Source organism: Ailuropoda melanoleuca, chromosome 4 (genome assembly GCF_002007445.2).
Source record: "Ailuropoda melanoleuca isolate Jingjing chromosome 4, ASM200744v2, whole genome shotgun sequence".
Taxonomy (NCBI): domain Eukaryota; kingdom Metazoa; phylum Chordata; class Mammalia; order Carnivora; family Ursidae; genus Ailuropoda; species Ailuropoda melanoleuca.
The window spans coordinates 118,248,797-118,276,263 of record NC_048221.1 but is presented as its reverse complement, the minus strand read 5'-3'; the positions used below and the strand labels follow the sequence as shown (position 1 = coordinate 118,276,263).

At 39.1% G+C, this 27,467-nt stretch overlaps 1 protein-coding gene across 5 annotated transcripts in view; it reads left to right on the top strand.

The window, feature by feature from the left end:
• LTBP1 (latent transforming growth factor beta binding protein 1) overlaps positions 1-27,467 on the top strand; it is a 229,319-nt gene that overhangs the window by 73,012 nt on the left and 128,840 nt on the right. For all 5 annotated transcript variants that reach the window (XM_034659662.1, XM_011229803.3, XM_011229802.3 and 2 more), the window contains 2 exons: positions 16,420-16,542; positions 25,060-25,227. In XM_034659662.1, coding sequence (XP_034515553.1) covers positions 16,420-16,542; positions 25,060-25,227 — 291 coding nt within the window. The remainder of the gene's footprint in view (positions 1-16,419; positions 16,543-25,059; positions 25,228-27,467) is intronic.

Sequence of the window (27,467 nt, the reverse complement as noted above, 5' to 3'; positions counted from 1 at the left end):
GGAAGTGGGAGTAAAACTTTGCAACTGTTGCACTTGCTATCTCATTTAGCAAAATAGGATGAAAAACCCTTAAATAATTGCTAGATTATTGTCGTTGTTAATTTTTAATTTTGTGTTTTCCTCCTCTGGTATGGCTGGTATGGAGTGACCTTTTGCAAGTTTTGTTCATACTGAGCATATCTTAATGGTTCCATCTCGTTCTTCGCACTGATGGTCAGTAACACCAAACCCTGGCTTTCGTTTGTCTCGGGAGGATATCTGCAAAACAGCGTTATACTTTTTGGCATGGATTCTGGAGTGAAGTATCACAGAAAATTCTATTTCATGGTGCCTCCAAAAGGCACCGCTAAATTAAACTACAGAGGAGATTGACTCATAAAATAATATGATTTCATTCATCATAATCTGTTAAAATTACTTTTGAGAGAAGGGCTTAATTTCACTCCCTTTGTGACACTATTGGTCAGCAAAATCAAATAGAACTTTCTCACATTACATACGTACACTCCTTTTTCCTAGAGTGTTGAAGCTTTTGATTTTGTTATCCTAGAGTTTTTCAAAAAGAGCCCATTAACCACTAATTACTTGTGCGTTCCACATTGTTCTTAGAGTTTAATGTCTTCTCAGTTTACAAAGCACATTTAAAATTAAAGTGATTAATAACTAGAATTACATTATTTCCTTCACCTAAGCGAACTAATGTCCTGAAACAACGTTTAGTAATGTGGGCTCAGCAACAAAGAACCAACTGTGTACAAGTTAATTTGAGGAGCTTTGAAATAATTGCCCTCCAAGTTGGGTTTTTTCTCCTCTCTAGTGGTGCTGCAATTATCTTTTCAAAGGAATGATTTATTACATATACACACATGGACTGCTAAAACCTGCCCTCACTACCCTTAATGTTATGGAATTGTTATAATTTGCTTCATTTATCATAACAAACAATACAAGCATATTTCCTGGTGGACCTAGCACAGCATTTGTCATTTGATTATTGTGCGAAAGTTTGATGTAGAGCTGAAATTAAATGGATTAATACCTCATGAATATGGTAATAGGAATTCCTGCTTTCATACTCCTTGACTCTAGGGCTCCATTCTTCCCTGTATTTTGAGTACTCTCACTTGCCCATTACTTTGTCGTGAGATAAATGAGCTCTTAAAAATTAGGCTTAAATCCAAGTTTTAAAAACACATTTGGTTCTGAAATTACTTGGGGACCAGTCTGTTCAGTGAAGTCTTTTATTCAAGGCAAATACCTCTTTTGATATATTGAAATCACCCATTGCATGAGCTATAGGGATAAAATCAACCTAGTATTATTTTGTACATTTTTTAAGCATGTGCCAAGGTTCTGTGGGCAGTGCCAAAATGTATAAGTGAGAGACATCTACACTTTCAGAATCCAGTGTATGTATATTCCTTTTTCATAGATAATCTTGAAAACATTAAAGAATATTCAGTGATCCACAAACATTAATTGGCAGGGCTCTCCTGAGCTACAGACTAAGGATAAGTGATGAATAAGACATCCTTCCTGACCTTGGGCTTAGTGTAATTAAATCAGTCGGAATCAGCAGGACACAATTTGCTTTGTTCATGCTCCCAACTAGCTAAATTTTAGCTGACTCCAGATGAGCCCGTTAAAGCAAATATGAAAGAGCTGTCCACATAACTTTCTCTTGGCGTCATTTTATTACACCAGTTTTTCTGCTTTAATAAAATAAATTTACAAAACAGATACATTAGGGCATCATCATACCCAGTACAAAACTTTCACTGTGGAGCTCCTTTAAAATGGTACCCCAAATTGCGTATGAAACCGAATTTTGTTTGGAACATAGAAAGGATACTGGTTATTTTTTTTCAGGAGCATATCTCTGTTATTAAATGAAACTCACAACTCACTCCACACCAGTAAGCCATACATGGGATTTTGGGTTATGAAGAGCTTGGCTGGACTATAGCTTCTATTTCGGACCTCTTAAACATTACAAAAAATTGTGACTGCCGTATGGTGAGCACATAGAGACTGGTGTTTGGGTGTTTTGAGAAAACTAGAAAGTTCAGGTTTTAAAGAAAACCTACCTGGCTGGAGAAAAGAATGTGGCCTGTGGCATAATGCTGGGTTCACTTAGAATTAGAGTCCTCGTTTTACAGTTATTTTTAAAGGTGTAGTTATGGAAATTGAGAAGGTTTTTTTTCCATACAGTTAGTAGTTAAATGAATGTAACCTATTTTATCAGGTTTTGCATTCGGCATCATTTCTTGTGTCCTGTGCTTACTTTCTGGATTCTTTCTTTTTTTTTTTTTTAAGTAGGTTTTTCAGATAAAATACAGGACACTCAGTTAAACTTGAATCTCGGATAAATAGCAAATAATTTGGTTGGGACATATATACTACAAAGTACTTGTTTATCTGAAATTCAAATTTAATTGTGTGTCCTGTATTCTTATTTGCCAGTCTGTACTTTAAGATGATATTCTTTCACAGTTCTTTAAATGAGGGTCCCTGAATAGCATATACTTTAGATGTCTGAAAATATTTTTCTTTTGAGCTCCTTCTATAAGGAGACTGGTCAGGTGTAAGCTCTAGGTGGTTTTCTAGCAATACGTTTGACCATGTTACACTGATACCTTCCCACTTCTTCTTGACGTTTTTCCTCCTTTGTCGATAATCTCTCTCTCTTTCAGAGAATTCTTTGAATTCTTTACTTTCTGTCATTTTGTCATGCTGTGTCGATATTAACATGTATTTTGATTTTACTCAGTAGACAAAGTGTATTGTCCATCCAAACAGTCATGTCTCTCCTCAGATTTGGAAAATGATCAGCTGTTATCTCTTCAGATATTGTTTTTCCACCATGCTTCTCAGCTGAAACTCCTATTGACTAGTTTGGGGGACTTCTCTAATGCTCACGCCTCTGAGCAAGTCTTTTGTGCTTGTATCCTTTTTTTAAATTTACTTATTTTTTGCTGCATTTTGAATGAATACCTCAGGTCCATCTTACAGTTTTCTAATTCTTGCTTTATTCTGCCCATCTGGACTCTATCCCACTTGTTATACTTTTCATTTTAAGATTTTTTTTCCACTTCTTAGGTTTCTAGTAATTTTTCATGGCTACCTGTTCTTGTTTCTTTTCTTTTAAATGTGTTCATTCATTTACCTTTTAAACATGTTGAAAAGTTGAGCCAGATTTCAGTTGCTGAGGAAGAACATTTCTGCACAGGTACTTAGAGATTCCTACCTTCACTTGCTAAATTCTTGGCTGCCCATGTTTCTTCCTGGACAGTAGCCCTAGGAATTCAGTGGCTCCATCCACTGCCATGTATTTCTGTGCCATTTCAGGTTTACTAGGATATTTGCCTTGTTTTTTTTTTTTTTTATTATCTTCTTTATAATTTGTCTGTAATTGATACGTTTTTGAAACAGGAGAGAATGCCAAAGCATGGACTTACCACATTACATTTCTTTAATATTTATCCATATCAGGATTGAACTTTTTAAAATTCAAGGTGTCAATATTGGAATGTGGTATTTAATGTGTATATATATTATAAATTTTCTTTGAGAATGTTAAAAAGCATTGAAAAAGCTTCAAATTATATAAATTAAATGTTATCCAAAGATTGTCTTTTTTCCTGTTGTAATTTAGCCCCCTACAACATTAGTATATTGACTATCTGCCATTCATTAACTCATTCATTTTACAGATATTTAATGATGATTTCAGTGGGAGTAGTCTGAGAAATATTAGAATATAATAAGACTTAATTCCCACCTTTATGAAGATCACTATTCTCATGTATAATTGAAACATCAAGGCAGCATATAGTAAAGCTTAAGAAATAAACCAATTTCAAGAAAGTTCCCATTTAAAAACCTATTCTTTAAAGCAAACACGTTGTCTTTGCTATTTATAAAATAATTCATACCTATTGTTTAAAATTTAGAAATTAAAGAAATGTATAAAAATATAAATTACCTTAACCTTCTCCTTCAAAAACTGATGCATTTTTCTATAGTATATATATTTTTTGAGATTATATTTCATGGATAAGTGTGAAGTGAAACTGTTTTTTTACTTAATAGATAATACATTCTGATGTTATTAAATCTTATAAAAATTATTTTAATGCTGACCTAGTATCCCATTGGATGGATATAGAGTATTTCATTTAACCATCCCCCTAAAGTGTTATTTTCAGATTAGTTTCTATTTTTTCTTTTTATATATACTGTCACCAGCATACTTGAACACAAATCTTCAATGAATCCATGGTTATATTTATAAGAGAAATTACTGGTACCAAGCTTTGATTCATCCTGTGCACATGACCTCTCAGAGAGGATGTCCATTTCCCTTCTCACTAACAATAGAGAGTTCATTCACTGTGTCCCTCCTCTTCTCTCCTACTTCCTTTCTTTACGAATTTGAAAACACACAAAGGGCAGTGAAATAGTATCTTTTTCTTCACGTAGGCCCTGTGCATTTCTATTTAAGCTCTCCCCAGGTATTTTTTTTTAAAGATTATTTATTTATTTGTGGGGGAACAGAAGGAGAGAATCTTCAAGCAGGTTCCAACCTCAGCAGGGAGCCCATCATTGTGGGGCTTGATCTCACCACCCATGAGATCATGACCTGAGCCAGAATCCAGTCAGATGCTTAACCAGCTGAGCCACCCAGATGCCCCCGTTGCTTCATTTCTAATTGCTGTTGATTTTATCGATGTGAGACTTTTCTCTTTATGGTATTACTTGCATAAGAATAACTTGATAGTTTTCTTTTTTCTAATACAATACATTTCCTTTCTGGTCATTATCACTTACATATTTTTATCTGCCCATTTATATATTTTACTAGCATTTATTGAGAGCCTATTTAGGGGAGCCATTGTGTTGGATGCTTGAGGTATGTCATAATCAACCCTGTGAGATAAGTAGTGTTATCTTTTTTTTTTTAAAACTGATAAAGAAACTGAGTCTTGAGGCTCAAAGAAATTAAGTGATGGAAGGTCACATGGCTGGAGAGTGGTAGAATTTACCTCTGCAGCCTGGGCTCCCCTCCCTGTGCTACCAGCATTTATACAGCCGTTTATAGTTTATGAAAGTACTTTTTAAAAAAATATTTATTTATTTGAGAGAGAGAGAGCACAGGGCTTGTGGAGGGGCCAAGGGGGGCGGAGAAGAGAGAGAGTCCCAAGCAGTCTCCACGCCCAACAGCAAGCCTGACTTGGGGCTTGCTCTCACTACCCTGAGATAGTGACCTGAGCCGAAATCAAGAGTCAGACGCTCACTCAACTGACTGAGCCACTCAGACTCATCGAAATACTTTTTTTTAAAGATTCTATTTATTTATTTGATAGAGAGAGGGCATGAGAGCACAAGTAGGCAGAGCAGCAGGCAGAGGGAGAGGAGAAGCAGGCTCCCCACTGAGCAGAGAGTCCAATGTGCAGCTTGATCCCAGGACCCTGGGATCATGACCTAAGTTGAAAGCAGACACTTAACTGACTGAGCCACCCAGGTGCCCCCCACCGAAAGTACTTTAACACATTTTCTCATTTCCTTGAATTCCGGACAGTGGCCACACCTACTTGTTACAGGTGAGGATGTAAAGCCTCGCTCAGTGAATGGCAGCGCTGAGAGGATATTAGACGCTCGCCAGTACTTTCACAATCTGTGTTTAGCTCTTAGGCTCCTTTACTGGTTTGGTTTAGAAGTCATAAAGTTCTCCAAACTTCATCATTTATTTTTATAGCAAATTGTCTTGTAAATGTCTCCGCTGTGTAGTTAAAAAAATTTTTTATCATATTATTAGTAAGTCATTGTACCCCCTCAGTTTTATTCAGAAATCTTTAATAAGCAGAATATTTATGCTTCTAAATGCTTTTGTGTTTATTTGTATGCTTTTGTTTTGTATTTATGCTTATGTGCTTTTGTTTATGCTACAGTTCCTTTGGATTCTGAGGCACTCCTTTTCTGGTATCCTCTTTTCTCACACCAGGTGTGGATGAGCTCAGCCAGGCTCTGTCATGCATCTGTAATCACGGGTGCCTGGGGCTAGATGGTCTAGGATGATCTTGGCTGGGATGACTCCACCATCTTCCACAATCTCTCATCTTCTGGGCAGCTAACATGGACTGTTCTCATGGTGGTGGCAGGGTTCCACACAAAGCTTTTCAGGCCTAGGCTTGGAATTGACACACTCTCTCTTCAACTGTATTCTGGTGGCTGAAAGTCAGAAGGCACAAGACCAGGCCACATTCAGGCGGAGGTGGGGGATTGGACTCCACCTCTTCATAGGAAGAGCTGTGAAATCACATAGCAAAAGGCATGGAGAGGTGGAGAGGTAGAGAATTGGCATCATTTTGAAAATCAATCTGTAACACCCTGATGGCTTATCCTGACTCAGCAAGGAAATGAAATTTACTGGTATTAATGTGAGGTCACTTTACATCTGTATATGGAGCCATATTGACAAAGTATTGGTGGAAAAAAAAACCACTATTCTGGTGATTATATTAGAAACTGTGTAGTTCATTACATTTTAAAATAAACTTTGTATCCATGTATAACCTATGTGTAGAACAGTGCACTCTCTTTTCCAGAAGTAATCACTAGCCTGACTCTTACAAGAATATTTCAGTTTTGGTTTTTTATGAACTTTCAAATGATCCAGTCTGTGTTCTTTTGTGTCTCTTCCCTTCACTCAGCAGCATGTGGCCAGTACCCTTTCTTAATATTCACAATTCTGGCCAGTGAAGGGATAATATTCATTGATGTTTTCATTTAAAATCTTTTCAATACTTTTTTCCCTTCCTTCAGTGTGTTCTCTGACTTCTCTGTCTTTGCAGTGTTCTTTCCAGTTAGTGTTGTCTCTAAAGTTGCTTTCAGTTCCACTCTCGAAAGGGCATTGATTATTGTCATGTTTCTTTCTAGGAAGAAATAGGGAATGTGTATATGACAGCAATGTGGCTATAAATATGAAATTTAGAACCCGTTGTTCTTGCTATATATTTGGAAAGCTATAGTAGAAAATCAGTGGGTAGAGGTTACAGCTGGAGTCCACCAGACTTGATAAATCAGTTCTTCAAAGCACCTAAAAATGTCTACAATTCTTTAGCCTGCCAGAAATTCATCACAATGCTCTGCTATGTCTAATGATGTAATCCCAGTGCTGTGGTACTTAACGTGATTCTGAGTCAAGTTTTACAAAAGTCAATGTCTAAGAGGGAATGGATGTGTTACTGATATGAAGGGGTTATTTTACTGTCCTGGGCATTTTCATAGAACTCCTGCCGCAGTTTCTAGTTTAAACAGGCACAGAATTTTCGGTGAGAACTTAAACAGCTTTTGGTCTGGACCTGAGCATCATATTTCAGCATTTAAAAATCAATTTGGGACCCATTCCAATCCATTTTAGAGTCTTTTTCTAGTGTGTCTTCTTACCGTGCTTATATCACTGGGATAGGATTCAAAAAGGAAATGTCTGTTTATTTTATTCACTTTTCTTCAGGAAACACAGTGGTGAAGTGAGTCATTAGCACATTGTATTTTCCAATAGCTCTTTGACCTTAATCTCTGGGGCTATAAAATCAATGGGAAGATGACTGTTGTATCACGAGTGATGAGGAAAGCCCATGATGGATTCGTGTTACTGTGAGCGTTTCAAGGAGAAATTAATGTCGTGTCTGTAGACTAGAGTCGGAAATCCAAGACCAACAGAGATGTGTATGTTATTAGCATCTTCCATGTGTAGCACACATGTATTAAGAAATAAATACAAGCTGTTCTCTGGGCTCTGATAATTCTTTTATCATGCTACCCTGCAAACAGAAGAATTGGAAGGAAGGGAGTGGTCACACCGTGGTTTGCCTCCTCTCAGTGAGTCTAGCGATGAAATCTATCTTGTGCTAGATTATTGTTTACGAAGGTGTTGGACAGTTACAGGTCGGGAGGGGAGGCTACAGCAGTGGTGAGGACGAGGTTGACACGAATAGGACTGCAAAGAGACCTACGGTACAATGGTTTTGAGGGCCATCCCCAGAGAGCATTTCACAAAATGTGCTCCACAGACCACGAGTTCAGAGCGATGTTAATAGACAGTGTGTGCAAAAGGGCTCCGTGGCTGAAGGTGTGAAAAACACCAAGTCAAAGAAAACCAAGAGTCCTTGCCAAATGACTTCTCAGGGTCTATAATATGCTCATGTATGTAGAACGTGTAGTGTTTCTCAAACCTATTTGGCCACAGGACCCTTTTACAAGCTCACAAAGCTTGTTTGACATAACATACCTTAGGTAATGTTGCTCTAGAACATTGACTGTCAAAAAAAAAATTTGGGGGGCGTTCACTTATTTCCTAAAATAATTTGGAAAAACTTAGTGTTCACCCATTTTTAAGCTGACGTCTACATTTTTCCCGTTAAAATTAAGTGGATGCAGTAGAGTCATTTCTGGGGCATTTATGTTAGATATGTGCTTTAAACATATTTTCATCAAAACCTTGTAGCTTCAGAGATGGTTCATTCCGTTTATGAATAATGTCACCATCTAACTTAATTGGCAAGAGCTGGGCCTTCTTGAACAAGCCAGACTTAACACTTTTCCTATGACTCGTCCTCAGGAGGGATAGATCTGTGAGATGTTCATATGTTTGGTGCCTTTGAGAATTCTGCATTGTATAGGGCAATGTGCTAGGTGTAGAAAAGATTTTGGATGAGCAAGAGGTATGCCTTGACTTTGTAAAGAAGATGAAGGCTCTGAGGAAAGGAGGAGGGTTTGAAAAGGAAGATTGGCACGTGTGTTCTTAGGAAAATTACTTTTAGAGAAGGAAATGTATGAAGCCTCAAGATCTAGAAGTTGATTTCCTTAAATAAGAGTACCCAAGTCTGTGTGTACCTTGTGACATACTGTCATAAACCTTTAGGGATAGATGTACATACCCAGTGTGAATCTGCTTTTGCAGGAGTTGAAGGGATACATATGTCCTCTGAGAGAATGCATTCTCTGTCTAAAGCAAGTGATCCCTATAAAATGGCCAAATAGTCTGTCTGGCTAGGAGAAGTGTTTACTTCGAGAGGTATTTTTTCTGCTTTCAAGTGGAAGTCCTATTGCTAAATTGTATGCTGGAATTTCTGTCCATCAGCAAAAACTGAATATCCACAGCAGAATCTGTAGAAAGCTTCATGTTTTCACACAGTATAAAGATCTTCATGTACTCTTCCCACCTTGTACTTAATTCCTTTCAGTTACTGGACATGCCTCATTTCCTGTATGAACTTGCGTCACTAAAAAGGCAGTAAATTATTACTTTGTTGAACATACATGGTTTCCTTTAGGAGAATGGATACATAAAAGCGTGTTTATTTCCCATAAGGACACTTATGCTATTCATAATATATTATGCATTAACTGTCATACTTTATTTATTCCTTGGCATTTTCAACCCTGGCAGGTTGTTTTGAAGTCTGAATATTTAAGCTGGAAATAACCTTGGGAATTATCTGGCTCAGCCCCTTTATATTACAGGAAAGGAATGTGAGATCAAGAGAAACTAAGTACTTGCTCTAGGTGCTCTAGGTACTAACATAGGTTAGCATCCTAGTTATACTGAAACTAGGTCTTCATGAGATATGCCTCTCATTAGATTTTTACACACCCCCCTTAACTCTCTCAAAAAATAAGATTTTGGGCTCCTGGGTGGCTCAGTCGGTTAAGTGTCCAGCTCAGGTCATGATCTCAGAGTCCTAAGATCAAGGCCTGCATGGGGCTCCAGGCTTAGCATGAAGTCTGCCTGAAATTCTTTCCTTCTTCCTCTCCCTCTCTCTCTGCCCCTCTCCTCAGCACACATGTGCATGGGCATGCTCTTTCTCTCTCTCACACATGCTCTCTCTCTCTCTCTCAAATAAATAAATATATAAATAAATAAAATCTTAAAAAAAATATCTTGAACAAAATCATGCTTATAAAATGAGAATAACCATTGTGTTGCTCACCACCCAGGATTGTTGCGAAGTTCCAATAAGAGGAGGTGTGTTATACAAATATAAGGGAGGAGGAGGAGGATTCTTTTTTTTTTTTTAAGATTTTATTTATTCATTTGAGAGAGAGAGAGACAGCCAGAGAGAGAGGAAACACAAGCAGGGGGAGTGGGAGAGGAAGAAGCAGGCTCCCAACGGAGGAGCCTGGTGCGGGGCTTGATCCCAGAACGCCGGGATCACGCCCTGAGCCAAAGGCAGACGCTTAAGGACTGAGCCACCCAGGCGCCAGAAGGCGGAGGGTTCTTTTCTCATTCTACTAGATTATTGTACCATTCCCTTCTACTGAAATATTAAAGCTGTGTTACATTAGCTTGTTTAAAGAGTCTCTTATTAAGCATATTTTCCAGCTACTCTATTTTTCAGCTATCTGGGTAATAGATGTCCAGCCTTCAATTTTGGTTGTATTAGGTTGAACCATGTGACATTGCTAATATTCAACCATTTCAGTCTTTCAAGAAGAGCAGTTTTGTATTACTGATCTTCGTAGGGCCAGAAGCACATGGTAGGCTATAGTGGGCAGAGAAACTCTATAAATGTTTTCAGTGAGTTGAGAAGTATGTAAACTCTCCTTCATGTTCCCTGTAGCCCTATAGATTTTTGCCTGCTGGAAAGGAGCACATAGGGCTGTGTGAGTTTCTTTCCTTCTCTCTGCTTCTGTCAGCTTCTGGACTTAGCAAAGCAGCTCAGCTTGGGAGGTTATAGGGTCTGGCTATTCAAGAGGGCCAGCTCCTCCAGCCATTCACTTGGATCTTTATTTGTAAACTCCATGAACTGTGAGGTTGTACCATTCTTTGGAAGGATAGATTTCCACAGTTGGCTAGAAAAATTCAGTGCTCTACAGAGGGAGAACAATGAACAAGTTCATATGTTTATCTGTTTGTTTAAACACTAAACTGTTTTCAATTTAATCAGAATACATTAAGGGAGATTGGCTGACCCTCTAAAATATGAGACTTCTGAAAAACAGTTATATTTGTCAAATATGTTATTTATAAAAATGACCAAGTTAGAAGCTTTTATTTGACTTTAAAAAAAATAGCCGTAGGAATTGGAGTCTAAATAGAATTGTAATTCATAATTTACCCATCATGTTCCATATAATTGTCAAACTTTTGCCTGATAACATCTTCTCTTAGTTTACTCCTTAAACCTTCATGTCCAGATATAACATGTTCAGTGAATACATGTTTTGTTCTTAAAGCATTTTGAAGCTCTCGTTTCCTTCAGTTCATTTAGAAAGATCTTAGGAGCTTGGCTACCTGAGAAAGTCATTTGGATAACTATTCATGTTTCATATTAATTTGTAAGGCTCTAACTTAAAAACCATGGGGGATCAGTTTTTTATCTTTTTGATTTTGTTTTGTTTTTAAAGATTTTATTTATTTGAGAGCACGCAAGAGAGCATGAGTGGGGGGAAGGGGCAGAGGGAGAAACCGACTCTCCGCCTACCAGGGACACCACGCCACCCCCCCCCACCCCGCCAGCCTGGCTGATCCCAGGACCCTGGGATCATGACCTGAGCCAAAAGCAGACCTTAACTGACTGAGCCACCAGGCACCCCTTGTTTTTGTTTTTTAAACAGAGAGTGTATAAACTAACCACCTACAGTCCTCAGGAGCAAAGCAGGGGATGGAAGAAGGAAGTGGCAAAAAAAAAAAAAAAAAAAAAAAGAACATGTCTCTCTAGGTTTTAGGTGTAAAATTTTGTGTATTAGGAATTAACAATTTATGATTGGAATGCTTTTGAAGGTTTTATGAGTGAGTTGTTGAAACCTGTCATATGATTTGTCACAGAAATAAAAAATCAGGATTTATAACCTTTAAAAATTTTGACAAGTGCCATCTTATAGAAGCTCGGTGTTTGAAGCAAATGCGAGAGAACCGCTTGCTTAAAACAGCTGTACCAGAGATAATGCTAAGTGAAATAATCAAGCAGAGAAAGACAATTATTATATGGTTTTACTCATTTATGGAACATTAGAAGTAGGAAGATCGGTAGGCGAAGAAAGGGAAGAAGAAGGGGGGGGTAAACAGAAGGGGGAATGAACCATGAGAGACTATGGACTCTGGGAAACAAACTGAGGGCTTCAGAGGGGAGGGGGGTGGGGGATGGGGATAGGCTGGTGATGGGGTATTAAGGAGGGCACGTATTGCATGGTGCACTGGGTGTTATACGCAAGTAATAAATCATGGAACTTTACATCATAAAAAAAAAAAGGCTATACCAGGTATGAGGGGTTAAGGGGACAGCTGAGCAGGTGGCAGTTAAGTCTGATGAATCATGTCAGAGACCTGGTCAAATTTGGTAGCGAGGACTATAGCCTTGAAGGTCACAAACCACACAGGCCCAAACTTAGGGTTGTGGGGGACCCAGTCTCTTGTGCTTTTAGCTAAGGCCATAGCACAGTCTCAGTGACAGTAGGACATGGTCAGATGAACCAGATACTAATGCTGAGTCAAGTGAATGAAACCCATCAAGTCCTCTTGTGTAGCTAGCACCCACTTCACTCCATCATTCCTTAGACAGCCTCACTTCAAAATGGTCCCTTCTGTACTTACAAACTCGGAGTTTCATCATCTCTGTGTGAATTTCTCAGCAAGGACATTGTGGACATTTTTGGCTGAGCAATTCTTTGTCAAGGGGGGACTACCCACACTTTTGGAATGCTAAACTCCTTAGTATCAATTTCTGTGTTCTCCAGCCCTGTGACAACCCAAAATGTCCCTCCCATAGGCAAGCGCACACCCTTCCTCCTTTGAGGATCACTGTCTGATCTCCCTGACTACAGAGAGGGAAGTGATGACTTACAACATTACTGACCTTACTGACCTACAACATTCCCTAGATATTTGCATTTAGAAGAGAATGTTTTTGTTTTCAGAAGACCAATAAATATATGAGAAGGAAGTGCAAATTAAAACCACAGTGAACCAACACTACACTCCCACCAGAATGGCTATAATGAAAAAGACTGACAATAATTTGGTGAGGATGTGAAACAGTTGGTCCTGGGGATGGAAATTGGCATATCCATTTTGGACAAGTATGTGATTATTTATTAAAGTAATCATGAGTCTTCCCTAGTGAGTCAGAATTCTGCTCCTAGATAGACAGAGGGGAGTAATGAGTACGTTGGCCTACCAAAAGTCGTCTATATAAGAATGTTCGCAGAAGCATTGTTACTGATAGCCAAAAGTTGGAAGTAACCAATGTCAATGTCAGTCAGCAGTTGAATGGATAAATTAACTTTGATATCCTCGCACAATAAAGCATAATGGCAGTAAAAGAATGACTTGTTGCATGCAACAGTGATGAATCTCACAGGCATAATAATGTGTAAAAGTCAGTCCGAAGAACATATGCAATAGGATTCCCTTTAGACGAAGTGGAAGAACAGGACAGACTAATGGATGGCAGTAGTTACCTGTGGGGGCAGACATGTTGACGGGAAAGGGCAGTAAAGGAGCCTTCAGAGCCAGTGGAGATGTTCTGGATGGTGGTTACTCAGTTATGTATGTGTGCACACGTGGAGATACATTACCCATCTATGTGTAGAAGTTCATGTAGCTGTATATTTAAGATCGATATACTTTGCTGTATGTAAATTAGGAAGGAACTTGGAAATTTAATCTCTAATTTATGGTGTTTTGGAGACTAGGTTAAAAAATAAATTGAGGCAGTTAAGGGAGTTAGGAGTTTTTCCGGAAGTCAAGAAGGTGTGATGTAGAAAGTTGCAAGCTTCTAGGGCCAAAATTAGGGGAGGTGGTGTTGCTAGTGCTGGTGGCACAAGCTGATAAAGGTAGAGAGGGTAGGAAATGCATGATTCCCCTTCCTCTTGAATGTTTCTATTCCTGTATATAACCATAGAGGGTTTTTTAAAAGGTCTTAATTCCTGTCCTCCATTCCCATGGCATCGTGGTCGAAGCTGTGGGCAATGTTGAGGAGAGTCAAAGAGGGGATATTGGAAGAGGGCACAAGCAAGTGGTTGTACATCAGATATTTATGCATTGGAGGAGAAAACCTTCATCTTAACCTGGCAGCCGGAAGTGAGGCTGGTACACCACTTCATAGACAACTCCAGTCGAGGGAAAATTTTGCATCCCAGGAGGTGAACATGGAATATGTAGGGGTGCAACCAATGAACAGGAGTGTATGGGCCACTCAGAGAAGGAAAATGGCCTCTAAATCACAGGCGAGTGGGGACATGAGGGAAAACAGAAGAGTGCAGATTTTGTCCAGCCTTTTTGACCATAACTGGCTGGTTACCCAAATTTGAGGTTTAAGTTGGGACATACGATAAGGGCTTTACTTGTACCATGTAGCCCCAACAGGACTTGGCTTTCTTCCTGGTCCTTCATGTGGTTTTCTTAAGGAGAATGAGTGATAGGGGAATGTTTTCAGTTACATGCTGTGCATAAGTGTGTATTACAGTACAGTGTACACTCTGGTAAAGAATAAGACGATCAGGTGCTGGACTGTCCTATGTGGTGCCAGATGTAATCTAGCAGTGCCAGTTTTCAGCTGGATCCAAGTTAGAAAGCAGTAGAATTTATACAACAATTATATGTGTTCATTTGTTATTTGGATGTCATTGAAAATGTGTTTTATCACTGAAATAAAAAACTGCCTGTGTTTGATAAAATAGGTCCATTATAGAAATCAATGGCTACTTAGAATATGAACTATAAGCAAGTAACGATTTATTGAGGGCTGTATTTGCCTCATTATGGGACAATTTTACTAGTAATATTTTGCTACCAGTTGCGTCCAATTTTAATTTAGAAAATTAATTTTGAAATCAGTAATAAACATTTTATTAGAATTGATGATGGAAGCAAGCAAATATTATTGGAAACAAAAATGCTAATAACTATGTCTGTTAACTGTTAAGCTTCATAAGCCACCCTGAATAAAAATAGAAATGACTATTAATTTTTCACTTTTAACTTGTCCTGTTCTTTTTTTCATTTTTACTTATTTACCTTTACAAAAGACTCTATAATCTTTTTTTAAAGCACACGTTTTTATCTCTCCTCTTCCAAATCATTTTGATTTTCCTTTGGTTCCCTGTCATAGCCCATTTGGGCTGCCGTAATAGGATACCACCGACTGGGTAGCTCATAAACCACAGATACTTATTGGTCACGGTTCAGAAGACTGGGAAGTCCAAGTTCAAGGTTCCAGTATGGTCGCCTTTTGGTGAGGGCCCTCTTTAGTTGCAGACGCCTCTGTTGTGTCCTCACATCATGGAAGGGACTAGGAATCTTCCTCATGGCTTAAGCACCTCCCAAAGTCACCCCCCCACACTGGTACCATTATCTTTGGGGGTTATGATTTCAACGCCTGAATTTTGGGGGGACACAACCATTCAGACCATAGCAATCACCCTATGTGGGTGACCTCAAGTCTCTATTTCTAGCCATGTTGTCTCTTTAGTTTATTCCTGAATCTGCCACTGCTGCTGGATTTTATACTTGGTTATCCTTATGTGACCTTCAAGTGTAAAACTAGTCTCTTCATTTGCCTCTTTTTTCCTCAGAACTTTCCACAAAACCAACAATGTCTTTTTCTCTTTTCCCAAATTAGATGCCTCCCAGGCATCTTTGACTCCTTTCGGTTCCTTTCCAGTGTTATGCTGGCCAGTCAAACATTATGCATTTGGCCCATTGTTCTTTTCAAAAGAAAAATTCCTTCCTGATTATTCTCACCGTCCCAACCTGGCTTGTCCTGTCTCATACTTGCATTACTCCTTCAGTCATCAACTTCTGGTTTCTTCACGGTAAGCCATCTGTTGGCCAGATGAATTTTCCTGGAGCCTGCCTTTGGTTCTATCTTCCTTGTGCTCAGAAACCTTTAGAATTGCTCCCTGTTCTCAGTAAAAGTGAATCCAAACCTAGCCTGGCTTTAACCGTAATTTGACTTCTTCAAGTTGATGACCTTTCTTCTAACAGTAATAAGTTCAACTGCTTTTCGCTTCTTTAATTTGTAGCTAGTTGTATGTCCAGCTAGATTGCTAGTGTCTTCGGGATGAGAGTCTTTGCCTTACCTGTACCATCTCTAAAACCTAATACCCATTACCGTAAGCATGGTGAGGGCTGGAATCTTGTCAGTTTGGTTCACTAGTAAATTTCTAGTGTCAATAGCAGAACCAGGTATATCGTAGGTGCATAATAAATAGCTGTTATATAAATTGTAGATGTTCAGTGAATACTTGATTTGATTTTAGATCACTCGTACCTGCTGCATTAAAAGCTAACATCTCTTATTTGCTGTAACTAAGAGATTATTATAATGAAAAAGAAAGTGAATGCTGTTTACAGCCAGAATCTGTTCAACTGGTCTTGACTACTCCTTCTAAAAGGATTGTGTTTTCCTGCAGATATTAATGAATGCCAGCTACAGGGCGTGTGCCCTAATGGTGAGTGTTTGAATACCATGGGCAGCTATAGATGTACCTGCAAAATGGGATTTGGGCCGGATCCCACCTTTTCAAGTTGTGTTCGTAAGTAATGATCACTTTTTATTCCTATTTTAGATCTTTTTTTTTTTTTCATTTGAGGAGGGGATATCCGAAAGAAGATAAATACTCAGCAGTAGACTGAATATTGTAAATATGTGGGACAATCTCATTAAAAGGACAGCTGGAAGGAGGCAGACCTACTAAGATCTCTTTTTTGGATCTTTCTCCAAAATAAATTTTTATTGCAATCAGAAAAATATAGTAGCTGTAACTCAAGGTAGGGAAGAAGCACACTGAGAAAATAGACCCTGATGAAGAGTTATTTAAAATTTTCATACCTGAAAGATGACAACTGTTTTTTCCTTCATGAGCATTTTTAAGCATTATTTAGGCTGAGTTAAACTTTGTCCCAGCTTCTGTCTTTAATTAGTCCAAATTCTGTGTCACTGGTGTCTGATTTAATGAGGTTTCACTGTACTTGCTTAGTTGGTAGAGTCTGGGAAATAGTTATAAGGCCCTGCATTTCAGATTTTCTATTCAATTCTAATTTCTAAGATTCTCTCTGTTGCCCTCAAAACCCACCAAAATGTGTCTCCAGAGTTAGACTGTTTTGCCTTACAAATGTTATCTCTAAGTTTTTCTCTTGTACCTGGTAAGGGTAAAAATCCTTCATTAAACCATATGTTCTTATATTAATACAGAAAATATAGTTTTGAAACTCTCTAGCCACAAAACCTAATCCAGTGTAATCACTACAGGTCACTCGACGACCAGAGATGGGTGCATTTAGATATAAAGTTCTCACATGCAGATTTTTTTAAAGGTTACCTTACTTTTTAAAGAACTTGTGCTCATTATTGCAAAGCAGGTAGACACTGAAGATTTTTGAAATCTGTATACAATTTAAGTTTAAACATTGTAAATTAATGTATGGCAGAAAGTTGTTAGGATAATTTTAAGAGCAATTCTATATTTCTGTCCTGATAAGTTTTTGTTTTTATTGCCTATTTTTTAATGTGGTTTTGGTATATGTTAAGCTGTATCCTTCTGGCCTCCATTTTTAAATTTGGTATTTGGGTAAAACACGTTCTTGATGGACGATATCTATTGCTTTAATTGTGCAGCTCTCCCTGAAGTACATAGACACAATGAAGTAAGGAAATGTAAAATAAAAATGACAGTCTCATTCATTACTTTTAAAAATCTAAGAGTTCACAGAGTCTTCTGAAAAATTGTTACTAATTACTACTATTTTCTTTTAAAAACTCTCAAATGCAGATTAGGAAATCTTGCACGTAAGTTCTTTTTTCCGTGTTCTTTCACAGACAATTCTGTTCATGAAGCAGACAGACACCTAACTATAGGCTTTTTTGGTGGGTGGTAAAATTAGACTACAAAATGATGTTTGCACACAAAGTACGTTTGAAAACTAATGCAAGGATTTGGAAATTTCAGGTCAAAAATCACATTGTTGACAATATCCAGATAATTTAGGGATTGTTTCTGACTGATTAGAATTACATGAGTAAATATTTTAAATAGTTTCATAATTTTAAACATAAAAGACTTTACAGAGTTTGGATATAGAATTTGCTTTGAATGTTGGGTTTTTTTTTACCCCCTCTTAATTTGACTTGTAGTCTGGTTAAAATTACCACATTGAGGATTGCAGATTTGGTAAAGTTGGAGAGCTGGTCACAACGTGTTTTATTGAACTTTGACTAGATCTGATGTCTAGAGCTAAGGGCCGATGGCCAGGTTTTAATAAGATTGTAGAAATCTGCCAATGAGATTTTTGAAACACTTCCTTAGCATTATTTTCCCTGTCGTTGCCCAAATAATACTGAACTTATTAAACAACCATTCATTCTTATTTGAAAAATAAATAATTCAATTTTATGGTTCATCTACAACAGCTGAAATGATAAGTATTAAGAGAGGTTTGTTGCTAGTTAAATGCTCCAGTTGTGGAGTTTAAGTTAAAACCGGGATCTTTACCAGCGTTGAGTGGCAGATTTATTTCTCTTTCCTCTGAGTTTACCACATGTAACATCACAGATATGTAGAGTTCCTTCAGGATTTGTGACTTGGTTCAGTCTAGCCTGATTTGTTTGTAAACTATATTTTGAAGAAATCAATGCAGAGTGGGGGTGGGGGGGTGCGGAAGTCTGAAAACAGTTGAGAAGAATCAGGAAAGAAGGTGATGTTTACAGAGTAAGGGCAAAAAGTACTGGCAAGATGGTGGTATCCTTAATATTCATGGGGAAATAGCAGAAGGAGACTGGGGGTCACACATACTCATGCACGCGTGCACACACGCACACAAACACATGCATGTGCCCAGACACACAAAGGCACTGAGAGGAGGAGTTACTTAATGTTTGGAATATCTGTTTTTGAGAGGTATAAAAACAGGCACAGATAGAGCACGTAACCAAATGGAAGCGATTGACCACATTTGTTCAGGCAGCGTGAGTTTAGGGCACAACCAGGCCATGAAAGGTGTGGCTGACTCCGAATGCAAAGAAGGGCACTTGGCAATGGCGGAGGAACAATGGGAAGCTCTCCCTGTTCTCAAATGCACTGAAGTGAACACCCTCAGAATTCCTTGACTCTGGCCAAAGGTTGCAACCATTTCTCTTTCTCTCCTTGCCCGCATTCTGCCCTTGACTTAGCAAAGCTAAAAGAAGGAAAGCTGGGGGGCTCTGGCATCTGCTGCTCCAGACCTCTGTGTCTGTGCCTTCGGATGGTGCCTAGGCGTTCTTCAGACCTCCTCCTCCCTCTCCAGGGGAAAAGGGGAAATTTTAGGATTTGTCAGAGCAAATCCGAGAGAAGTGTAATGACCTTTGCAGTTAGAATAGGGAAACTTTCTGACTTTCTGAGCTGCAATTTTCTTGGGACTCCAAGAGCTCCAGGATGAGAGCTGCGGATGTGTGCATAGGTTTGGTAGAAAAATGCCCAGATGAAAACTCTCTGAGCCTGACTATTTGCTGTTTGATGGCATTTTTGCCGTATGGCTTGGATGCTAATTTGGAAATAGAGGGGTTGGAGAGATATGACGTGACACAGATGTCGTGTTTATGCCCATCATATCTTTTTATTTCCCTAACATTTTAAGGAGATATGTATTATTCTCATTTTACGCATTAGGTAACTGAAGCCTGGGGAGTTTACACAACTTCTTAAGATCATACAGCTAGTAAAGGGACTCTTGAGACTTAAAGATTTATTTATTTATTTTTGAGAGAGAGGGAGAGAGAACGAGAGGAAAGGGGGAGTGGGAGAGAGAGTCTCAAGCAGACTCTGTGCTGAGCGTGGAGCAGGACGCAGGGCTCAGGCTCAACGACCCTCAGATCAGGGCCTGAGCCGAAACCAAGAGTCGGAAGTGTAACTGACTGCACCACCCTGGCACCCTAGGGACTCTTGAGATGTAAAACTGGGCTTTGTGCCTCTAAGTTTAGGGTCCTAGATCAGGGGTTGGCAAGATACAGCTTATAGGCCAAATCTGTTCCCCTGTCTGTTTTTGTAAAGTTTTATTGGAACACAGCCATGCCCGTTCATTTCTATATTGTCTCGTGTTGCTTTAATGCCACGAGGGCAGAGTTGGGAAGTTGCAGCAGAGACGGTAGGGCTCACAAGGTCTAAAATATCTATTTATTAATTTGCCTTTTAAAGAAAGAGTTTGCTTACTCTTGGGCTGTATCAACACTGTCCAGTAGAACTTTCTGTGATGATGGGAATGTTTTGTGTCTGTGCTGTCTGATGTAGCAGATGCTAGTCTCATGTGGGCAGTGTGACTGAGGAACTGAATTTTAAATTGTATTTCATTGAAATTTTATTGAAGCAGCAGCATGTGACTAGGCATTAATGTATCAGACAGCATAGTTCTAGATCATTGTTTGACACAGCTGATGGAGTAAATGACTGGTGGGCCTCCTCATTTTCCCCTTTCCTCCTTTCCTTCCTGACTTAGTGTTTCTGTGCATATGACACCATTTTCCAGGCGGTCAGGCTGGGAGCTCCTCTGACACTTTTGACTCTGTCCTCTCCTTTGGTCTCCAAGAAAGTCTTCAATCTTTGTAACCTGTCTTACACCTTCTCTTGTCTTTCCATCTCCTCTGTGGCCATCCCAGCTTAGGTCTTTCACTTCCCTTACTTAGCAGTCTTGTAGCATCATGCCTGGGGGCTAGACAGACATGTCTCTGCAAAGTGTTTGCCCCCATATAATAGTAACAGCAAAAACCAGGGCAGTAATGTCAACATCTTTATTGTGCACTTAGTAAGTGCCAGGCCCTGTGATAAGCACTTGGTATGCATCACTGGATAAAATACTTCCAAGACATCCATGAGGTTTATGTGGCTGTTTTTTCTATTTTAGAAATAAAGAAATGGAGGTTTGGAGGGGTTAATAAGGATCTTGCCAAAAGTCACACAGCCTTTACTTGGTAAAGCCCACATGTGAAGCTGGATTTTACTCCACAAGCTGAGCCTTGAATCAGGAAGAAGAAACTAGTCTGAATTGACAGGAGCGAGTTCTTTATTTAAGGAGAGCTGTTGTTTAGTCTTACTCGCCACGTGATAAACTAGATGGTGTTGCTCTGCACTGTCTCTAGAATCATGGTTTCCTTTATTTTGGTTCTCCCAGAATTTAATAACCTGTTTCCCAAAAAGGGTGTCTGTTGGCTCTTCTTTCAGCAAATTCATCTCTCAGATTCCTCATCAACACTTCACCTGCCTCCCAACACTGTTCCCACAGGGGTTTTAAGCTTAAGGGATGAAGCTCTGATGTGCAATTCATCCAAGAGATGAATGAGGTTATTGGCAGTGTTGGAGCAGGGGGGATTGAAAACAGGCTAGCTATATGCCATCTTCTCAAGTCTTTTATATTTTTTAGCTTCCTGTAAGTGCCAGATTAATTTATATCTGCTTAATGATACTTATCATTCATGTGTGGAAGATGTCTTTGAAAGTATGATCAGAATGTATTGTATATCCCTATAATTAAGTTGCTTGATGCACTACTGGGGAACCCAAATAAGAGAACCGTAGCATCTTTCCTTCATACTGTGCTTTGTAAGTGGGGCGCCATCAGCACTGGCTATATGGTGATGATTCAAGACAAGGGTATGGAGCTATATGTTCATTACTTTTGGCGATTTCTATATCTCTAGCTAAGAAAGAAAAGATTTATGTTCTTGACTGACTGATGTGGCATTTCCAATAGATTTTACAGTCTTGAAATGTGTTTCCATCTATAGAGAGTAACTGAATCTTTCCACCTTAATCGTCACAATGCATCTTGCAAAAATATAATCTGCAAAAACCACTGTTTCAGTGTGTCTACATATAGTACTCCATCCCATACCCACTTTCACTTACTCTTTAGAAATCTTGGCAATACTGATTTCTTTTAGTGTAGCATAAAACCTTATGACTCAAGAGAATATATGATCACGTGTGCCATATTTTAAAATAATAAATATAGCATATAATGAATTACCCCTTATGACTAGCCTTCCATTCTGTGGCTAAAGATACTCAACTTCATAATTCAGAGCATATTGTTTCTGGATTTGCACGTCATGTTGACTAGAATGTGAAAATGCTAGAGATAAGTAGAATTGCCATGTGAGAGATTGGAAATGGTAAAAGAATGACAGGTAATGTAGGTGTTAAAAAAGGAGTGGCTTAAAAAGGCACACCCTTTTAGAAATCTTAGGCATAAATAGACACTTTTTCCTCCACGTGGTTGTAGATCAAAGAAAATTTGAATCATGAGAGCACCAGTAAAACTGAGGTTTGTAGGCTAGACCTTTTCAATGGCTTCCTTTTTGGTTGTCTCCCATCTTTGAAGGAGTGGTTTTTTTTTTTTTTATTAGTTTCTTGTCCTTATGTGTAGTTGGGGTGAGGCATGTCTAATTAGAACATGGTCTGACACACTCATACTCACCAACAATTAACTTGATGACTATAAGCCAATGATTCTCTTACTCTCCTAAAAACCCCCATTTGAAATGCTTTGGAAGCTGTCTGATGGGAAGACAAAAGTCTATAGATGATTTGTTTAGAAAGAATTAGCTCACTAGACTTCTATCTTTATTCTCCAGATGATAAAATACCCAAAATTGTGTGTGTGTGTGTGTGTAGTGTGCAAGATCTCAACAACTATCAACTCACTTTAATTAACAAGTGATTTCTTAAAATTCACACAGGCGCACATAGTAATCCCTTAAAACACTGAATTGTTGATGTGGAGTTTTGGTTTAATTTTGGGGACAGGCATGGTAAGGATTCTTTAAAATAGAGTCCTTGAATGGGGGGGGGACACTTTGAATGTAACAAGGATGGTGCTGTTACAGTATCAATGGTCTGGGTGTGAGGGTGATGTGGATACAAAGAAGTGAGGGTGGAGAAGTAAGTGGAAGGGAGTCAATGTCGCCATTAGCCAATGTCATGGATTTGAGGAAACTCTCTGCTGTGCTCTGAATGCCCCTTGTTCCTGGGATTTAGAACTAACACTAATGTAGTTAGTAGTATAAGTAAGCCCTACCATGTCTGTCTTACACAGATTCCAGAAAGTAAGTAGGAGAAGAGAGAGGAAAAGACTCAAACGTCTCCCTCTTAGCACTTTTTTAGTAGCCCTAGACAAAACTAGCCTTATTAGACATACTTACTGCATAAATTCTGTAGCTTCAGAAAGTCTCTTTTGCTCCTCTCAATCCCGTTTCCATGCTTCAGTTCACCAATAATAACTATTTTTTAATATCTTCACTTTGCTCAAATTCTGCCGCTGAGCAGCGATCAAGTTGTGTACAAATGCCTATTGAGAGGATGGAGATACATACTTTTATTAAAAAGAGTGACTGACATGTATTTTGTGTCTACTCTGTACCAAAGGTTTATTAGCATATGATATTTCTAATCTGCACATTGAGCCTATTGTTTATAGGTGGGGGTTATTGAAGCTTACCCAGTGTATTAGGGTTCTTTCCAGAGAAACAGGACCAGTAGGGCTGTGTGTGTGTATGCACTTGTTGCGTAGAGAAAGAGGTTTTAAAGGAATTGACTCACGTGATTGTAGAGGCTAGCAAGTCCAGAATCCACATGGTAGGGTGGTAGACTGGAGACCAAGGGAAGAGTTAGTGTTACAGCTTGGATCTGAAGGCAGTTTGCTGGCAAAATTCCTTCTTCTTCTGGAGAGTTCAGTGTTTTTCCTCTTAAGGCCTTTCCACTATTAGGACGAGGCCCACCCACATTCTGGAGATAATCTGTTTCACTCGAAGTCTCCAAATATAAATGTTAATCTCACATAAAACATACCTTCTGAGCAACTTTCAGACCTTTGTTTGACCAAACACCTACTTGCTATGGCATAAGCTGCAAGATCCAATTAACCATCACAGCCCCAATGACTTCTGTAGGTTGTCTGACTGGCAAGTGGTAGACATAACATGAGAATCCAGATCTGTCTGCCTCTACAAACCTTTGCTCTTGTCACTGTGTTGTGGTACCTTAATTTGATCAGACTCTTTCTTAGAGCATCTAACTAAGATGTCAGTCCTTTTAGAATGAATGAAAATTGAGATCTAAACAGGAAGGGAAGGTGATTTTGGAAGCAGCAGGAGCTAGAGGAATTGGTTAAGGGAGAAGCGAATTGGAAAAACCTCATCTGGACAGTGATACAGTAGAGAAGAACTTTGGTTGGGAAGGAAGAAGGGATAAAGAGGGGACCATCAAACTTGGTCTGTTCAGATTTTGATTTGGCCTAGAGCTGGCTCACCTTTACATTAGAAAATGAGCTTCTCAAAGGCAGGACCCTATCTCATCCTCATATTTGCCTTATGTGTTCAGTAGAGTGTCTAGCTGTTGGATTAATGGAGTCTTATCTACTAAACTTAGAATAGAAGCATCAGGAATAGGACTTAGGTCTTGGGTGATTATGGGCTGGTGTGCTTTTGCATGTTCTCTAAGGGACCGAACACATGGTTGCCTTCTCTGGTGTGCCGTCCTGTGTAGCATGGCAGGTCAGAAGCTGCTCCCTGCCTCCCATCCACTGCTGACTGGCCTACAGCAAGGCCCTGCAAACTCTCACTGTCCTTAGAAGGGCAACAGCTGGCTTTCAGTATCAACTGTGTTGAGTTCCTGATGTTCACAGTGCCTGGTTGTTCGCCAAACTCTGCCCTAGAACTACCTCTATTTTGGCTAAATACAAGAAAATAAATAGCATAGTGATTTTGATAATAGGTACCTAGGTTTAGGTGGGCAGCTGATTTTGGTTGAAATGGTTTCTTTGTACTTCATGCACACATACCTGATCTAATGCTTGCTTGAATGGAAGAAGGGACCAGATAGGGGCAGGGACGTTTGGGGCCCTGATTCCAAAACGTATTTGGTAAACGGACTCTAAATCAGGAAAGGCGATGCCCTGAATCTACACAAATTTATTCTGAGGTATGGTGTCTAATCCTGACTTTAAGGTTTGTTTTACTATGACAAGAAAAGTCGATGTAGTCTTTTGTTGTTTCTTGGGTGACGTCAGGCCTTATCTCTCTGCTTCAGCGGATACCCCTGTGATCTCTGAAGAGAAAGGGCCCTGTTACCGTCTTGTCAGTTCCGGAAGGCAGTGTATGCACCCTCTGTCTGTTCACCTCACCAAGCAGCTCTGCTGTTGTAGTGTGGGCAAGGCCTGGGGCCCACACTGTGAGAAATGTCCCCTTCCAGGCACAGGTAAGACATGACCAGCTGTACGCTCATATTCCTTCCCAGCTACACAAGGAAGAAGGGCTACGGAAGGGCTTTGGCAGCTTGCGTTATTTTTGGTTTCCAACTTTTAATTGACATGTTAATCATACAATGTGTTTTTATCAGTTTTGTACAAACCATGACCATAGGAGGTTGAATCAATGCAAAAGATGACACGCAGAGATTTTCCTGTTTCTGTGTAACATGAGACTTCCTCTTGAATGTTTAGAAAAGCCATTAATTACTTTGTGGGACCCTAAGTCTGGTATTTAAAAGTGTAAAGAGACCAGCAGCCCTGCTGGGCCATGTGCTGTCCTAATGACTGGCAGCATGTCACGTGCACAGTCACGAGCCACGGTGCGGGTTGACTCACTCACTCCCTGGTTGAACATGTGCTCGTCACTTCTCCCACTAGGAAATGGAGGGAATTATCTTCCTGACTGAATTTGGCTGTGAGGATTAGTAACTCAGGGGCAGATCCTGCCAGTGCACCAAGGAACTTCCAAGTCAGAATTTTAATGGAAGTTGATTATTCTTTATACTTTAGTTTGGTACATATTTGCCTAATGCCCCATAAGGGTAAATCTATTTCTCTCAGTGCCTGACTCCTACCAAGGAGTCCTCAACTTCTCAAGAAGGATCAAGCAGAATTAAATGGAAGAGAAGGAAACACACCCTGCAAATACCGGGCATGATATTATCAAAGGAGGAGTGGTCCCTATTTCATGGACATGTGGTGGCCATAAAAAAGTCTCATCAGGTGCTTATTTGATAAGATGCTTCCTACCTAGGGAAGTGCATCAGCTCTCACAGGACTATTGTATGTCTTAAAGCTGTAGCTTACAAAGCAGCAGACAAGGTTTAAATATAAATTTAAATCTCATGATCCACCTTTACTGGTGGCTAGGGTCAGAAAGAATCGGTAAGGCAGAGGATAGTATAACATTGACGGTATTTTGGAGACTGCGTGATTTTAGATACCTCTGAAAGGGCCTAGTATCCGCCTGTGGGATCTGAACTACTGGTTATTAAAAAGTAATAATCCATGAAAAAAATGATCTTCATAATTTATAGATCCATTTCTCTTCAAGTTCAGTTTTAATAGCTTTGTACCTCTTACATGAAGCATAAATCAAGATGGTGAATATAGCACAGGGCGACTCCTCTATAACATCCAGTCACTAAATTTGAAAATAATATTAAAGACATACTTTTTTGTACTTACCCAATTTTTGGTTATATGGTGATTTTCGTAACATTTAATTCATTAAGACTGCAGATACTTGATAGGAAAACATGTTTTCTTACGGAAACATCTGTTCTTTTAAGTAAGAATTGTATTTCATAGTTAAATTTAAGAATGAGGTTCCAACAGTTAATGTGTGATCCTTAGAAAAACAATGTTTTAGCGTGCTTCAAGGAATATTTTAGCGTTTCCTTTTTATTGAGAACTAATTTTAGATCCAGAACATTCAATAGGAGATCTCTTGTTGAGTAGAAGTGAGAAATGACTTATTTTACTTTCAATTTGAAACGTAGAAATAAAAAAGTTGACCATAAGCTCCTTAGTGTCTGCATTTGGTAACTTGCCTCCAATACCAACACCAAAGGGATTAGGTGGATTTTCCTTCTCAGGCCACACACTGCTTTGCCACCCCTGTCTCTCTCCTTCACTTATTCCTGGAGATGATGCAGTGGAGGTTAGCAAATCCTATGTGCCCAGTCTACCTTTTTTTTTTTTTTTTTTTTTTTTTTAAACAGGCAAGACCACTTTCCTGGCAAGGATAGCAGTCCTGGGGCACAGAACATCTCTTTGTCCTCTGGATAATTAAGCCAGCTGGTCAAGATCAGGCTGTTGCCCTACTCGTCCCTTTTTTTGAAAATAACTCCAATCCGACTTGGCATGTCCTGTTGTTCTTGACTTTTATCCATCATCTCTTTAGTATGTCTGTCTTACTTTGTGGGATTCCTTCTCACTATCCTGAGACTCTGTCTTCAAAAACACCCCCCTTTGCAGTCTTTCTTCACCAGCCTCACAATATCAGCTGATATGCTCCATTCTGGCTGAGTCCTTTGGATCCTCCGACTGGAAACAAATTATGAGAAGTTTAGTGTCTCATTTCCCTGACTAGTGATTGATTTAAAGAATTTAAAAAAGAATTTAACCTTCTTGCTAGTCATCTAGCTTAGAGAGTTACTGAGTTCCTTGTTAATAACTAATGCAA